Below are 16,528 nucleotides of genomic sequence, written 5' to 3' on the forward strand. Positions count from 1 at the left end.
GAGGAGGGTAAAGGAGCAAAGCATGGGGCCTCAAGCACTAGTTAGTGCAGCTAGGGTCTTTAAAAATCTTTTTTCGTTTTCATACATTTAAAAAATTATAATAAAGTACAGAGAAGTCAGCAAACACCCAGATTCCTACTACTTAGAATTAACAGCCATTAACAGCCGGACACATTTATTTCTGGGGTTGTTTTTTCTTCTTCTTTTATTTGCAGCTCTCGTTACAGACATGGCAAAACCCCTTGAACCACCAGCTCTGGTAATTTCCCTTCTCCCCTCCTCAGAGGCAGCTGCCACATTTCGGCTTCTTTCTGTATGCGTATTACTGCATCCCAACAGAGTATGTAGAATTGCTGTGGAGGCCGGGCACTGTGGCATATGCCTGTAATCCCAACACTTTGGGATGCTGAAGTGGGTGAATCACTTGAGCTCAGGAGTTTGAGACCAGCCTGGGTAACATGATGAAACCTCATCTCTACCTAAAAAAAAAAAAAAAAAAAAATTAGGTGGATGTGGTGGTGCACGCCTGTGGTCCCAGTTTCTTGGGAGGCTGAGGTAGGATGATTGCTTGAGCCTGGGAGGTCAAGGCTGCAGTGAGCCAAGATTGTGCCACTGCCCTCCAGCTCTGGGCCACAGAGCGAGATCCTGTTCCCCCCCCTCCAAAAAAGGAATTGCTCTGAGTGTGTTCTTTTCATTCATATTAGTACTCTCGTATATAATTCTTCATCTTGCTTTTTTAATACTACTTTTTTTTTGAGATCTGTTTTAAGGGCCACACAGTAAGTAGTATGAAGATACTGCACTGTATTTCTCTGATTCCCTATTGAGAACCATCCAGGTTATTTCAGTGTTTCGTTTTGATTTTGCTGAAATAAACCTGCTTCTGTGGCCATCCCTGCGTCTTCCTTCTACCGCAGCTCTGTGATGCTTTCTCATGCCCTGTCTCCAGAAATGTCACGTTCAGGAGGTTTTTTTGCAGGCATGTCTGGAGATGAATCCCATCATTTTCTTAGACAGTCAATGGTTAGTATTTGAAGACCATGTAAGAAGTAGCCCAGTTCTCTGTTTCAGAATGCGGATCTCTAGAGCTTTTCTGTGCTAACCTGGAGTATTTTGAAGAAGAGCTGGATGTATCTGGGAATAGAATCTATATTTATACAGTCTCACAAATTTCAGGACCTGAGCATTTGAGTGCCTGTTTGATAGGGAAAAGGGGAATAGGCAGACTGAGAGGGAAGAGATGAAAGAGACGTGTCAAGATGCTGTTAAAGTCAGTTCCTTCTACTGTTGAGGGCAGGCCTTTTCCTCTGAACTTACCGCTTTGATAGAGTGAGCGGATGAGTGGTAATTGCCTCTGTTATAGAACCGATCCAGAAAATAATTACCTAAAGTACATGAATTGATTTCGTATTGTTAGACCATAGCTGGCCATTCAGAGCATGGGAGGGCCCAGCCACATCCTCCCTTCTCTGTGACTTTCCCCTTAACTAGAAAGGTCCTGCTCAGTTGCTAAATGTTTCTTCACCAGCTGCACCATGAGAACTACCACAAGGGCTTCTGAGAACTTCTCCAAGATGTAAATAACCTTTGGGCCATGCAAGTGCTATCAAAGGATGAGTGCGTGTCTGTTTCCAAGTAGCATTTGTAAAGGCGGCTCTGGGTACCATCATTATTGAGGAAGGCACTGATGCGTCCAACAGAAGGACCTTTGCTTCATTTAAAACAAAGAAAAAAGAAACAAAAACCTCACCTAACATTAATGATCTTGTGTGATTTTTCCCAGGAAGCACAGCAAGATTCATTCTGTCCGGAGCCTTGCTTCACAGCCCACAGAACTGAATTCGGAAGTGCCGGAGCAGGTCAGTGACGGCGCTGTCCTATGATAACTCTGCTCTTTCCCACACTTCCTCCACGGAGCCCTGGGCTTCATAGTGGGCTTTCTGGTTCTCCGTCCTTTCCTTTGGGGTTTTTAGCAGATGAGAATCTGATTAGGGGCCTTGGCTTTGACCAGACATAGGCTTTGTGCCATGTGCCCGCAGCCTGAGCTCAGAGACCCTGGAGCGTGTTGTGTTTTCAGCTGCCTTCTGATCTCCCATGCGGCACCCTAAGCCACTGAGAACTCAGCTCAGCAGCGGAACCATCGCTGCAGTGGGCAGAGCTGAGACTGGCTCTCCAGCTAAATGGGTCCACGTGGGAAGAGATGGGGACCCGCTTTGTAACCAATGGGTGTAGCTCCTGCCTGGTGCCAAGGCCAGAAGCCTTTGCTGGCACAGAACTGGCCGGCGAGTTCCCAGAGCTTGTATTACAGGGCAGTGACCACAATTGGCAGTAAGAGACATTATCACTCTTGCTCTGAGGGTGGCAAAAGCTCATTTTCCCTGGAGTTGGTCTCTGGGTAAGTTTTCAGGGCTTTCTCTAAAAGAGAAAAAGAAACTTGGGGAAGAATATGAAGGAGGTTTCATCGTGTGCATCCAAAAAAACCCCTTTCCCCATCCAGGCTGCCCTGAGAAGTATAAGTGTCCTTTGTCGTTTTTCTGATGACTGTGTCAACTTGCCTTCAGGGGTCCCTGATATGCCTGCCCACCCTTCCCTGGAGACCCCCTGTGGGCTGGAAGGGCTGTCTTGTTCCGTAGAAGCTTTACAAGCCCAATATGAGCCGGGTGTGGTGGCTGGCACCTGTAATCCCAGCACTTTGGGAGGATCACTTGACCCTGGAGTTCAAGATCAGCCTGGGCAACATAGGGAGACCCCTGTCTCTATAAAAAAAATTTAAAAATTAACCGGGTGTGGTGGCACATGCCTGTGGTCCCAGCCACTTGGGAGGCCGAGGTAGGAGGATCGCTTGACCCCAGGAGTTCAAGACCAGCCTGGACAACACAGGGAGACCCCATCTCTACGAAAAAAATTTTTTTTAATTAGCCGGACATGATGGCACAGGACTGTGGTCCCAGCTACTTGGGAGGATTGCTTGAGCCCAAGAGGTTGAGGCCGCTGTGAGCTGTGATTGCACCACTGCACTCCAGCCTAGGTGACAGAGTAAGACCCTGTCTACCCCTCCAAAGAAGAGCAAACCCCAGCATGAGTCGGTGGGCCCTGGAAAGCAGAGACCGGGCCTGGCTTGTGCTGCCAGGAACAGTGCTGTCAGCCGCCACGCCCAGAAGGAACCTTCTGGATCACGCCCAGATGTGCTTCCCTGACTGCTGTTATGTCAGAGCCCTTTGGGGCAGTCCTCCCGCCGGAGAGGCCTCGGGTGTTCTTCCGGGAGGCCCTGGCTCTCCTTTTCTGTTTTCAGCCTTGGAGTAACAGTCTCCCTCTTCTCCATCTCTCTGCACCTTTTTCCCCACCCCACCCAGTCTCAGCAGAGCGCCAGCCTTACATTTGGAGAAGGTGCCGAATCTCCAGGGGGCCAGAGCTGCCAGCAAGGAAAGGAACCGAAGGTTTCCCCCGGGGAGCCGGGGTCGCGCCCGAGCCCTGCGCCGAGAAGCCCCGCGGGTAACAAGCAGGTGGACGGAGCCGCCTCGGCGCCCACAGAGGAAGAGGAGGAGGTCGTTAAGGATAGGACCCAGCAGAGTAAACCTCAGCCCCCGCAGCCAAGCACAGGTCCAGCATCCCGGGCTGCCAGAGGCAGCAGTACTTCCATTCCTTTCATTGACTGCAGTGACGTAGATAGTGAATACGACCTTCTTAGAGAACAAGCGTCCCGGTCCCGGTCCCGGTCCCAAACAAATGACAATTATGAGGGTGATCTGACCAGCGGTGTCTATCTGCTGTCCAGGGACGAGGGGCCAAGAGAGGCTAGGCGTAGGGCTTCCCCGCACTCTGCAAAGTCCTCCCGGCCTCCTTCCAGAGAATTCCTTGATGACGATTCAGCAGACATAACCTTTGATATGAGCGGGAGCCCTCGACTCCCAAGGCATAGCTCTCTCATAGATGAAATGTTCAAGGGCTCTGCTGGTCACAGCCCCCTGGCCACCCCATTGTCTCCCAGCAGCAGAAGTTCAAGTCCAAATATGAGTTGGGACAGAACTGGGTCTCAAGGCTATGTTTCTGAAAATGGACATGACCGTAGAGAGGGGAGTATGGGGGAAGACCCTCTCCCGGGCCAGGGTCCTCCTTATGAACGCTGTTCCCCCACCTCGCCAAAGCCATACTTGCGGAATCTTCCTGGTAGATATAATAAGTCAGAGACAGATCCACTCATCCTTAGCCAGGTAGCGTTTACCCCGGAGGCCATGGATGGGCTTGGTGGCCGTGGGAAGGGGGGGCAAGCCAGTGCAGCTGCTCCCGAGGGTAGAAGGCTGGCTAATGGCACCACCCGCGTGGGTGCAGCCTCCAAGGTCCCTGCCGTGCAGTCAGTGTGTGCCAGTGGCATGACGGGGCAACTGGCACCTCTGCAAGTGACCGAGGGCTCCACCAGCAGTGGGACGGAGTCCAGTGAGTCAGACTCTGAGATGCTGAGCCCCGGGAGCCAGCCCCTCGTGTTTGGTAACCCTGCAGTGCTGTGTTCCCCGTCCCTCCTGAGAAGCGGGGGGTCCTTGGGTGGCCTGTGTTTGAGTGAGGAACAGGAGGAAGATGAGTGAGGAGGCCAGGAGGCAAGTCTTCAGCCCGAGCAACCTGGGGTCACGAGACCAGGGTTTCCCTAGAGCTGATCTGTTCTAGTGACTCATTCATTTGTAGTCTACATTTGTTAGAGGAGGTTTTGGACAGGCACATGTTTGAAAGGGTCTGCCTGACTTCTAAAAATAGTTAAGAAAAACACAACTTCACATAAGTGGCTTGCTTTCCAGAAAAGGTGGACAAGATAAACAGAAAGTCCTAGTGACAAGTTCCCAGGAACTTGTTTATTTTGCTGGTTGAAGGCTAGGAAGAAACACTTTATTATGAATCTGATCATGTGTGTAGTGTTATATTTATGTGGCAATTTTCTGTGTATGTTCAGTTATGCAGATCACCTACCTGTTGGTTGAGAGTTTGAAGCATCCTTGAGATTACAGGAAAGGGATCGGTTTCCCATTCTCCCCTTTTTTAAAAGGAGGGCTGCTTTGTCCATGCCTCATGAAGTGAGGAATTGACACTATTCAAGGCCAAATGTAAACTGATAGCTAGTTGAGATTGTGTTGGTGAAATCTTTAGTCAAGAATAATGAATATTTTAATGGGAAGAATTGGGGGTTATTTCTGCTTCCCAGGCTTCCTGTGAAATACTAGAAAAGTTGTCAAATCTTCATGAATTGTAATCTACTTGGGATTGCTGGTTTGGTTTAGGTTTGCATTGGTGGATCATATTGTTATGTTTTAAGAAGTACAATTCTGTCTCTCAGAATCTCTTGGTGAAACTGAAATACTGCTGAGCAGGATGCGGGGAAGAGTAACACCTTGAAATAGGCACTGTTGTCACCAGTAGGTTAACAAACTAAATGCCTGCCTTTGAATTGTGTGCAGCGCAAAGGACTGTTTTCCAGCTTGGTTGCTCTTGGTTGGTTTACAGACACAGTCTTACCATTCACACTCTTGTGAACAGTGTCCTCCGTTGGGAATAGTGATACTTGGATGTTTCTCTGAGCCAGAAAAAAGAAAGTGTAAGGAGAGAGAAATTGACTTCTTTTTAAATCCTGCCCACCAGTGTCACTGCCTTTCACCCAGCATTCCTGCATTTTAAAGAGCCTGGTTTTCACTTGAAGTTTCTCTGCCTTAGCTGCACGTTGCAATTTTCTGAGATATTTTAAAAATTAGTGACGCCGGGACCCTGACCCTAGGGATTTTGATCTCATTGGTCTGGAGTGCTCCTTGGCCTTCCCAGCTGTTTGTCCTGGGCAGCCAGGGTCACTTCTTACCCAGGCCTTCTCGAATCTAGTGGAATACAGTAAAAGTGTTAGCTAAATTTTTGGCTTGCTTGCAGAATAAGAAAAATATCGCAAACAAACTGCTTTTTCTTGATGCCTGTGATTTGCACTTTTCAGCCTTAGGTACTTTTTTTAGGGGAAAAAAAAAAAAAGGATAAATTGTAGAATAAAATTTTTAGATCCTAAGTAACTACAAAATTATTGAAAAGAGTCCTAACAGTGATAGCTCCCGGATGTGCCACCATACCAGGGCCTCACTGGGCTCATCACGTGACCTGATCACAAGGGGAGAACCAAGCATGCTTAGGACACCGAGTAGAATTTGGCAGCAGCGTAGAAAATGGAGGGGTATTGGCTCATCTAATTCACAAATGAGTATTTGTCCACATGAATGTCCAGAAGTCGGTTTTAAAGAATCTGAACACTTAATCCGTTTTTATACAGACTTTTTTTTTGGTTTTCCTAATCATTTGATTCAGTGCCTGATTGAATCAAGCTCATTGTTGGATCGTTTGAGAGTTGTTCATTGAAGTAGTCTATTTACGTCTTGCTTTAAATTTATGTATTTAACAGAATCACAGAATTTTTTAAACTGGAAGGGACCTCAGAAGTTCATCTGGGCAAACCTTCATTTCTTGTTCTGAAAAAGTTAAGTGACTTTGCATAAGTAATACAGCTATTGCATGACAAAGCTGAAACTGTAACCTGGTCTCTAGACTTCACTTTTTTAGCCTATGTGATATCTTGGTGCAATAGGAGCTTTTTGATTCAGTATTTTAATTTTGGAGAGTCTTACATGAATTAATAATTCAAATCAGATGTGGAGACGAGTGATCGAGTAGACTTAGGCAATTACAGGCCATAATAGGTGGGAAGAACTACTTCTTTTTACATTGTGGGGGTTTTGCAGTTATAACACATTTTTGCATAATCCGTTCAGACATAAAAGAATGTCAATTTGCTATATGAGTGTTTAGTGAAGTGTGAGTTAAACAGAACCCAGTGTGGAATCCTGTGGTTTGTGAAGTGGTTTGTTCAAATGAATTTTCTTTTCCCCTCTAATTATATAGCAGTCTGATAATGAAATACCATTGATCGCTGGGTATGAATTTATACAGCCTATGACAGGAATCATCAAATATAAGCATCTCAGAGCAAAACACGCTTCAATCATTATTTTGTTTTGCTTTTTCCTACAGCAGTGATTTTTATCTAAGTGTTTTAAGAGCAGTTGATCAATGGCAGTATACTCAGTTCTGTATTGACGAAATTTTTCACTCTAAGAGTTGCTCATAGAGTTTTTTCCTCATTGGCTTTGTACCAGGCAAGCAACTCAATTTCTGCTTCTTGGCCAGTATTTACAAAAGCAGCAATCCTGGTGTAATTAATGGTGCTTATAGTTTGTTTAAAGGCTGTTTATCATACATCCAGATGTGCTGCGGACAGTCACTACTTGCCTCAAGAGGAGCTTGTCCTGTGCTAATAAAGATTCCATAACATTGGCCAAAGAGTCCATTTGTACATTCTTTGAGCCTGGTGGAGCATGTTTGCTGAGCTGATGTGGTCTCCGCAGTGTCACTGTGAAGATCTCAGTCAGGAAAAGCCAGCAGCATCTACCGTGCCACCCTCCATACCTTCTGACTTTGGGGAGACTCCAGTCCTCCAGGTCTTTACCCAGCCTGCAGATCTCATTCTAGCTTAAGAAGGGCATGCGCGTGCATGGAGTTGAGCTAAGCGTGGAGGAAGGCCAGAGGTAGGGTTGGGTGGGATACTAGGCAGCAGATATTAGAGACTTCTGAATGTATTCAGATTTCCAAAGGGTTTCCGAGACTTCTCAACCAATCTTTCTAGGACAATAGCTAGTGTAGGAGTCTTCTGACTCAACAGGGGAGCCAGGCCTTCCGATACCAGCCACTCACTAGCTGCTCTGTGACATACTGTCTCAAGACCATGCATGGAAAACAAGCCCTGTATAAACACAAATCTTAAAGCCCAGGGCCTCCTTGCGCTAATATCTTTTGTTGGACATTATGTCAAAATATGTAAATTTTAGACCCTTTTGTGGCGGCCTTTGCTGCTGCTTGTTAAGGGCAAAATAAAAACGCAAGAAATTCTTTTAGCATGAAGAAATGCTTTTAATGAGCTCCAGAACTCACAATAAATGGCTTCAGCTCCTTTAACAGTCATCTGTGTGCCATTGACAATATTTTATTAGAGAGGCGTTTAATTAGAGGAAGTCTGCGGGCCGGATTCCTCCCTGCATGTGTGATTCATGTTTGGGAATTTCTAATTTATCTCCCCCAGTTGTGCCAGGTGGCCTGCACTTGAAATGTAAGTAATTCTGATTTTATTCTCTAGAACTTATTGGAAGATTTAAGCCAGGCAATGCTGAAAAAAGCTAGACCTGCAAAACTAAAATATTAGCACGAGCCTCTCAAAATTCCCACCAAATATGCAAAGTCCAGTCTGCTCTGAATGTGCATCCGAAACTCAGCTTTGGTTATTAGCCCTGGAATTTGGTTCCAAAAGCAAAAATTTGGTTTTGTTGTCAAGCAATTTCTAAAGGAAGAAATAATGTAAAGATCAATCTGTCATTTTAAATGTTATTGAAACTGCCGTGAGTGTGCACACTGCTCTGTTTCATACCTGTAATCAGTATTCACATGCTTTCAATCTACTGTTTCCACTTAAAGCATTATTCCATAGTTCAGCACAGAATGGCTTTGGTGAAACTGTAGCTGTTAGTGAGTAATTGGGTTACAGGCAGACCCAGCCTTAAATTAACAAACCTGGGTTCCTTTCACTGTCAGGTTTATGTTGGTTTTATTCGCTTCTGTCTGGATCCCTTCTCTTTGCCTGGGACCGTATTCTGATTAGCTGGAATTTCAAGAGCTCTTAGAGTTACATTCCCCAGAAAGACTGTTTCTCCCTGGACTTTCTCTTTTATAGTCTGTAAACATTTCTCCAGGCTTAGTTCTAAGACTGGCCTGCCTCTAGTTTGATGGTATGAGTCTATTCTATTCCTACTACATTTTACAAATTGAACTGCAGAAGAGGCTTTCTAGGTAATCTCTGTGATAGAGCAAGTTTCTTTGAACCATAGCCATTTATGCCTAGTATTCCATTATTGGAACGCTAAGCATGTGGGAGTTATTTATATCTTATCGCTCAAGGTCATCGTCAAGGTCTGATTACAAAAATTCACAAAATTGCAACCTCAGGCATAAATTTAAAGAGGTAGCCATTTAAAAATAATCCATGCTACCATTTCCACTTAAAGTGGTAGCTCTCTGATGAGTTTTATATGGGTTGTCTGTTAGCCAAGCCCGTAAGAGCGTATGGAGAGAAAGGTACCGTTGAGTGAACTTCTGTGAGCAGCAAGTGATTAAAGACATTTACTCTGACAACATTAAAGAATTTACTGGTCCTGTTTTTTTCCTTGTTAGTTTAATTCCATCTGTTTCTGTTTAATTGCGTGAAACTTAATAAAAAATGGTGTCTCTAGTGAGCACATGTGCACATCTCTCCCAGTTGTTGGAATTTGAAATGAAGCTGTGACTTTTAGGCCAAAATTTGCATGACACTTAATATAGCAGTTTTCTTTCTATTAAAAAAGAATGACAAAAAGCGCGCACACACACACATAAAATCTCTATGATGATTTGGCCTGGAGTTGTAGACATGAGAGATCAAAAGTGGCCTGGTACCAGCTGTTTGGATATATCCTTGAAAAAGGGCAGCTTTGTCATTTCCTAGAGTAACCTAGAGAGAGATTTCCAAGCATCTCCCCGTGAACAGAAGTGGTAAATGCTGATTTGTTGTGCCATATGTGTGTTTGGGAGGAGGGGAGGTAGCATCTTGTTTTGAAGAAGGTTCTCATTTCATAAAATAAACAGCACACCACTCCAAAAAAGAAAAGAAAAGAAAAAAACGAAACCTCAAGCACAAGGAACTTTTTTTTTTAACCCCTAGTGAAAGCAATTAAACATCTTGGTAGACGCTAGGGAAGAATTAGAAAATCTTCTTTTCCTGAAAGCTTTAAACATTGAATAGACTCTGATTTGTTCAGGATCGTTTCGGTGTGGATTGGCCACTTGACACAGCCATCACAGCATGGTAGCCTGGAAACCGAGCCTTCAGCATCTTCTCGGTGCCTGGTGTTTGAGTGTTACTTGGAGTGGAGGCAGTGCATTGGCGTCTTCATGTAGTCTCCAGATCAGGTTACTCTGATTTGTCTTGGAGTGGCTTTCTGTATGAAAGTAATCAACTGTTGCCACGGGATATCTGATCTCCATGAGTAGTTGCAAGCCAGTCTAAAAGGTTAACTCTACAGGGCCGGCGCCACCAATGCGGTCATGGAAATTCGTGCTGTGAGATACTTGAGTGTGCTGCTGGGGCCAGGTGCAGCAATTGCAGAATGTTGAGGAGTGAGGAGTAGCTAGAAATCACTGCAACATGGAAAAGCACACAGACCAAGGACGCTAAGGAGGGAGCAAGGACCACCGGGCAGGCGTGTGTGTGTGGAATAAAAAGCATCGGACAGTGATTGACTCTACTTTTGAGTGAGATGTGGAGGCAGTAGTGGTGTGGGGGGTTGTGAAGGAGTGAGTCTGCTTTATTATGAATCAGGATTGATAGCTGGCCTTAAAGTGGGAAATGATAGAAGGGTCACTTAGGAGCCTGCAGTGGCATGGTGACCAGTCTGTTACTACTCATAGATGACCTTTTCTGGCTCTTGAAACCAAGCTAACAACTCCTTTTTTTCTGGGCCTCAAAGTTTCTTTGTAGGAAGTAAAGCATTTTTCACTTTCCCTGCAGTGATTTATAGAAAGACCGAAGACAGGTCTTCCTAGTTAAGGACGCACACTGGCTGCTTGCTCCAGAAGCACCAAGAATGGCTGATGGATAAATCCCTTACCCTTACTCCCGTTTCTGCCTAAGGTTGCTGTGAAAACCTGACTAACCAAACCTCACCAGCTTGGCCTATATTATTAATCAAATTCCCTTCTGTTCTCTCTGTGTGTATATTTAATACTGTAGATAATATGTTTTATTTAAAATTTCTAATACACCAAATTAATTTGAAATAGAAAAGGCTGGGGACTTCATTCTCATTTTTGTCATTTGTTTAGTCAGTTTGGGAAAACATTTTCCATTGTTCCATTGTATGCAGTGTCTTGTCAGCATGTACCTACCTAGGAGAAAAGGCTTTGTTCTCAGCGTTCTGTCTTTACCCTCAAAGCATGGTGTAGCTTCTGTTCCTGCACTGTTGGAGCACTGTCTGATGTCTTTTTTTTTTTTTTTTTTTTTAACACTGCTGAATACCAATTTGTACTTGGAATACCTCTTTCCTCTAGAATACAGTGATCCTATTCCCCAGACTGCAAGCTTTCATGTGAAAGCATATCCTAAGTCATCGTCCTGGGTGGTGCCAGATTTCACTAAAGTGGGAAAAGAGGAGGTGAACTTTGCTGTTCTGACAAGGCCTGCACTTTATACTCTGGGCAGTGCATGGGAGAAGCGGGGCCCTTGGGGGTGAGCAGGATCACTGTAGCTAGAGGAGAGGTCTCACTGAAACAGAGCGCATCTGTGACTGTAGCTTGCATGGAGAGCCTACACAGCCGACCCATGGATTTGCCTTTATGTTTTGAACGGAAACATCTATTTAAATGGGGATAGAAACCTTTACCTGTGTCATATCTATAAGATAATTGAGCTTATAGATATGGAGATATGTGTGTGTGTTGCTGGGTGGGGAAGTAGGTGGGAATGTAGAGAAGGCCTCACCTGACTTGGTCCCAGTTGACTTCTGATGGCCGATGAGCTGTTTTTCATTTTGATGGGCACCCAACATGTAGGTTCTCACAGATGCTGTCTGGTTTCATCTTCTCTCCATGGCAGAAGAATGCAGTATGTCAATAAAGCATGGACTCATACCACTGGGAAGAATGCTGGCTTCTCCAGTAACAATGAGCTTGGTGGTTCTTTGAGCATGGAAGGCCAAGCTCATGTCACAGTGTATGCACGGTATTAATATCTCTTGTTGATCTAAACTGAAGGGGCTTTTACTTGTCCTAACAGGTGTCATGCTGTAAAAACTGTCCATTGTAACTGTTCTTTGCCACTGATGGCTGAAGCTTTGTCCTGAGTACAAGATGGTATTTTTCATTGGTACGAAGCACCATGTTCCCAACCCAAACACTGCCTCCTCCTCCTCCACCACCACCACCACCACCACTACCACTACCACTACCACCACTTCCACCACCACCACCACCACTACCACTACCACTACCACTACCACCACCACTACCACCACCATCACCACCACAGCCACCTCCGTGTTCAAACAAAGCAGCATTCTCCTGTGTCTTTTCCATTAGTGCATTTCAATTCTTTTTCTGGAAGTTGCATTGCTACTGCTTTTCTGAATTGCTTGATGATGAACTGTGAAGCTGATGCTTAGCTGCTTGTGAAACTTTTCTTAAAGGAGCTGGGTGTAAGAAGCACACATACATTACCCTCAGCAACCTCAGGTATCAAGAAGAGGACCACACTGCTAACATGGGTAATCCTATAACCTGGTTTTTCTTGTGGAACTTTGTAATTTCTATAAAATACCGCCAGCTTTGTGTATTCCACTGAGCAGGGCCCCAACCTAGATATCGGACTCTAGTGAGTCCTGCCTATTCAGGAAGCTACCTATTATTCAGCATAATACTGCCCTTTTTTTGATAACTGGCTTTCAAATGGGATAATCTCTAGAGAGGCTTCATTGTATCCTCTTAGAGAGAGCATATGGATTTAAATAGAGCCTTTCAAAAAAAAAATAGATGAAAACTTCCATCTGTAATATATTTCCTACTTGGGCCTTTTGAGCATATGCTGGGCACATAGAGATAAAATCTCCTATATTTTAGAACAGAATAAAAGAAGACAAATTATGGTAGATAAGTGGCACCCAGAAGATTTCAAAATAAATAATTTTATTTGGGGGACTATTGAAGAAAAAACATATAAACTTTTTTATAATTGCACTTTAAAATTTTGGAAAAGAAAAGTTGAGAAAGCAATCAATATTCTCACTTCGGTCAGTATTCTCACTCTCAAATATTAGCTATTTAATAAACGTATCTTGGATTACTATTTTTTTAATTGTCAGTTTTTCTAGTTCCCCCCTTTATAGGAAAAAATAATACCTATGTAGTTAAAAACTGGAGACCAATTTAAAAAACAGGACAGGTACAGTTAAGAACTAGAAATGCTATTTTTATTACTTGAAAAATAGATTAGAAGTGTTTTTCTTTTCCCAGAATTGTGTGAGTTTGTGTTGAAGCCCTGAATATGGGTACATGGTTAACAGAATATGGGTACATGGTTAACAGGCAGCTTGTACCCGATCCCAAAGCGGGAAGAAAGGCCTGGCTTTGGCTCATTGATGGTAAAGTCTCCTCCCACTGCCTTTCAGCAGCTCTGCGGAAGAGCTGATCAAGACGCTGCAGACCCAGCTTCCCCAGACCAGCCAAGAGGGAAGAATGATGAGCGTGTTTTAAATTACAAAGATAGAGCAGCACAAGCAGTTTCTGGGCTGGGTGATAAATTGAAATCCATAAATACAGCAGTGCTAATTTGAAGTTCCATAATTGTTTGTGCCATGAGAATGTGTATGCTTAAAAGGATTCTATAAAGCAATTACTAGAAATGCCTCCCTTGAGAGCTGTATGACTGGAGGCATTTTCAGTCCGAGGGGGCAGCAAAAACTCAAACCTCTTCTAGATGAATGGCGGGGGGCGGGAGGGGTCATGAAATCACAGGGAAGAGGTGAAGGATTTGAGAGCTGCTAACCTGACATCTAACTGAATGCCTAAGAAGTTGCAGGACAATTTCAGGAAATAGGAAAAATAATTTTAAAAACACTAGAAGCCTCCAGACTTTCAGCGTGTGACTGATCTTTTTTCTAATCTCTTTGAACTTCTTTCCACCTATTGCCTTAATAGCAGGTGCTTCCTCTTAGGGTCCCCCCAAAGTATTTACCTCGAGCTCCCTAATGAAAGAAATTACTTTGCATTAATTTTTCATAAAGGGAGAAGTGCTGGAAATACCAAAGGCATTGATAATTTCATGGAGTAGCAATGAGTGTCAGTCACAGTTTCCTCTCCCCGCTGCCTGGGGCTGTGCCTTCAAAGCGGGCGACACACTGCAAGATGTGAACAAGCTTTATAATGCCATATAAATCCAACTGGGCTCATTTTACATAACAACAAAACCATGTTTGTTAGCTTTTTTGTAAAATGGACTACTTCAGTGAAAATTGATTCCACGTAGTTCTAATAACTGCGACGTTGGACATTAGCTTTTTATAGACACAGCTCTTCACACCTGCTGGTGTGGACACCAGTTTGTACAGACTGTTGTCACACACCCTGGCTCAAAGTCAAAAGAGAATTTTAATTACTTATCAAGCTGCCAAATTCTACTAATTGCCCCCTTGTCAGCATATTTCATTAATTGCTGAAAGGTAAATGAGTTACATATTTTGTTTGGACCATGTCACCTATACATTTTCAAAGCCTCCGATTATTTATCTTGCAAGGAGGGAAGGGGCCTCTTCTCCACAAATGCAGCTCAAATTAGCAAAACTGAACTGTAGAGTTTCAGGCCTTTCCCTTCCTTAAAATGCTGATAGATTTCTAGACCAGACTGCTTGATATTTATTGGCTTATTGGTCTTGCTGTTTAAACACACCCACCGTCCTTTCTTTCTTAGGACCTATAAGCAAAGCTGGAGTAGTGTCTTAGGAAAAGGCCAACTGATCACCCTAATTTTGTCATTCCAAGTCTGCAGGGCGCACATATTAAGTAGTTGTTACTGACATCTTTAGGCTACATGAGTGAAATGCAGCAAGCCTTCCGCCAGCAGCCTGTGGGCTGATCCTGAGCTGTTCCCTACTTTAGGTACATAGGTGACCCTGAAGCTCCCACTCAGCCCTCTGTTTTCTGAATCCTGTCTCCTCGAGCACAGCGAGGAGTCTTCCAAATCCAGCTGACTGAACTGTGGCACACCTTCTTGGCAGGGCAGGCTCTCTCCTGGAACCATAGTCTGTTACCTCATTTCTTCCAACTGCTCTGTCCCCGAAATATAAGTATTCCCAGGTGCAGTGCAGCACGGGGGCTCGCTGTTGGCCTCTGAGAGTGGAGGTGGCTGGATCGGAGTGTGCACACCCTACTTCTCCCTTGCCCCAAGTGGCAGTTCATTTCCTGTCTGTTGCCGAATGCTGTCTAGGGCCTGCTACTCGCTATTTCCTTGCCTCTGCTCCACTTCCCACTAGCCTTCTAACTACCTTTCATTCTCGGCTCCAACTCTTTCAATGATGAGGCGAATGCTTTTTCTGTTCCACGTCACTGCAAAGTCAAGGTCCAGCATGCTCTCACTTATAACTGCCTCACCCGATCTCACGCACAGTGCGAGAGCTGAAGGTAAGCCCCGAATGTTGCCAGATGATGGTGAACAAATAAAAAACAACTCTCCAACAGCAACTCACAAATGCATGAAATGTTTTAACCTCTAGACAGACTGCCAGAATTTCTCTTTTCTATTTCCTATTTGTAGTGATAACATTTTTCTTTTTGTGTTTTTTTTTTAAAGAATAGTGTAGTACCTTGAAATAACTGCAGTTCTAACTCATTGTCACCTTTTCTGTTTGACAAGTTCCACTTCCTTTGCAATTATTGTACTTAGTTGTGCACTAGTGTCAATAAAATTGACATTTGTGAAGCGATTTCTGGCCTTTTTCTCCGGGGTTTTCTGGGTCTGGTGGTGTTTTGGGTGATGGGGTCTTTGTCTAACACAAGGCTTCATTTTAGTGAGGTGTATTAAAAACAGGATTTAAAAGCAGAGGGATTTAAAAATGCGAGCTTACTGAATCTGCCTTTTCCTCACGTTTGCTAACCTTGTTATCCAAGGATCATTGCACTAACCAGTAGTCCCTGGGCAGGACATCTGCCTTCTGTCATTCTCCAGGTACAGTGGTTCTCCCCCCACTGTGTTGGTGGTGCCGCCGACTGCTCAACCTGGCACCAAGGGTGGGGGCTGGTGGTGGTTTCTCCAGGGTTGGTTTATACTGGGATCAGATTCACCGCCCTTACTTCATCAGCTCCATTCTAGGTAGGCTGTTGTATCTTGTCATTCCAAAATGCACATGCATGACTCCAGAGGGTGAGAACAGATGACAGGAAAATGGGGGTGCTCCCAGAAAACTGCCCTCCCCCTTTTCCCTGAGAGATCTTTAGCGTACCAAGTAGCAGCGAGCCTGAAACTGTAGACTGAGAAATTGAGAAAGCTCTGACTTTGTCTTTCCTTATCATGGTAGTAGACAAGACTACAGGTTACTTTAACTTTGCTTACCTCATATTATCTCTAGCAAATCTGCTTTATTAGTATAAATATAAGTGCTAGGCAAAAACACTTAGGTTAGAAGTATATTCTGAAACATCCCATGTAGTTTCAGTGGGTTGAGATACAGATATTTGCAAAAGTATATTGGCAAAGAGTGTCCTGTACATATCATCTCCCTTGGCTGACTCATAGCGGGTGATATATACTTTTTTTTTTTTTTTTGAGAAGAGTCTTACTTTGTCACCCAGGTTGGAGTGCAGTGGCACGGTCTCAGCTCACCGCAACCTTCAT

At 44.3% G+C, this 16,528-nt stretch overlaps 1 protein-coding gene across 1 annotated transcript in view; it reads left to right on the plus strand.

Moving 5' to 3' along the window:
* The window catches only part of FARP1 (FERM, ARH/RhoGEF and pleckstrin domain protein 1), a 304,677-nt gene that overhangs the window by 246,448 nt on the left and 41,701 nt on the right, over positions 1-16,528 (plus strand). Inside the window, exons 12-13 of the mRNA XM_025364102.1 lie at positions 1,784-1,859; positions 3,354-3,600. Coding sequence (XP_025219887.1) covers positions 1,784-1,859; positions 3,354-3,600 — 323 coding nt within the window. The remainder of the gene's footprint in view (positions 1-1,783; positions 1,860-3,353; positions 3,601-16,528) is intronic.

This window comes from Theropithecus gelada, chromosome 17 (genome assembly GCF_003255815.1).
Source record: "Theropithecus gelada isolate Dixy chromosome 17, Tgel_1.0, whole genome shotgun sequence".
NCBI classification, from domain to species: domain Eukaryota; kingdom Metazoa; phylum Chordata; class Mammalia; order Primates; family Cercopithecidae; genus Theropithecus; species Theropithecus gelada.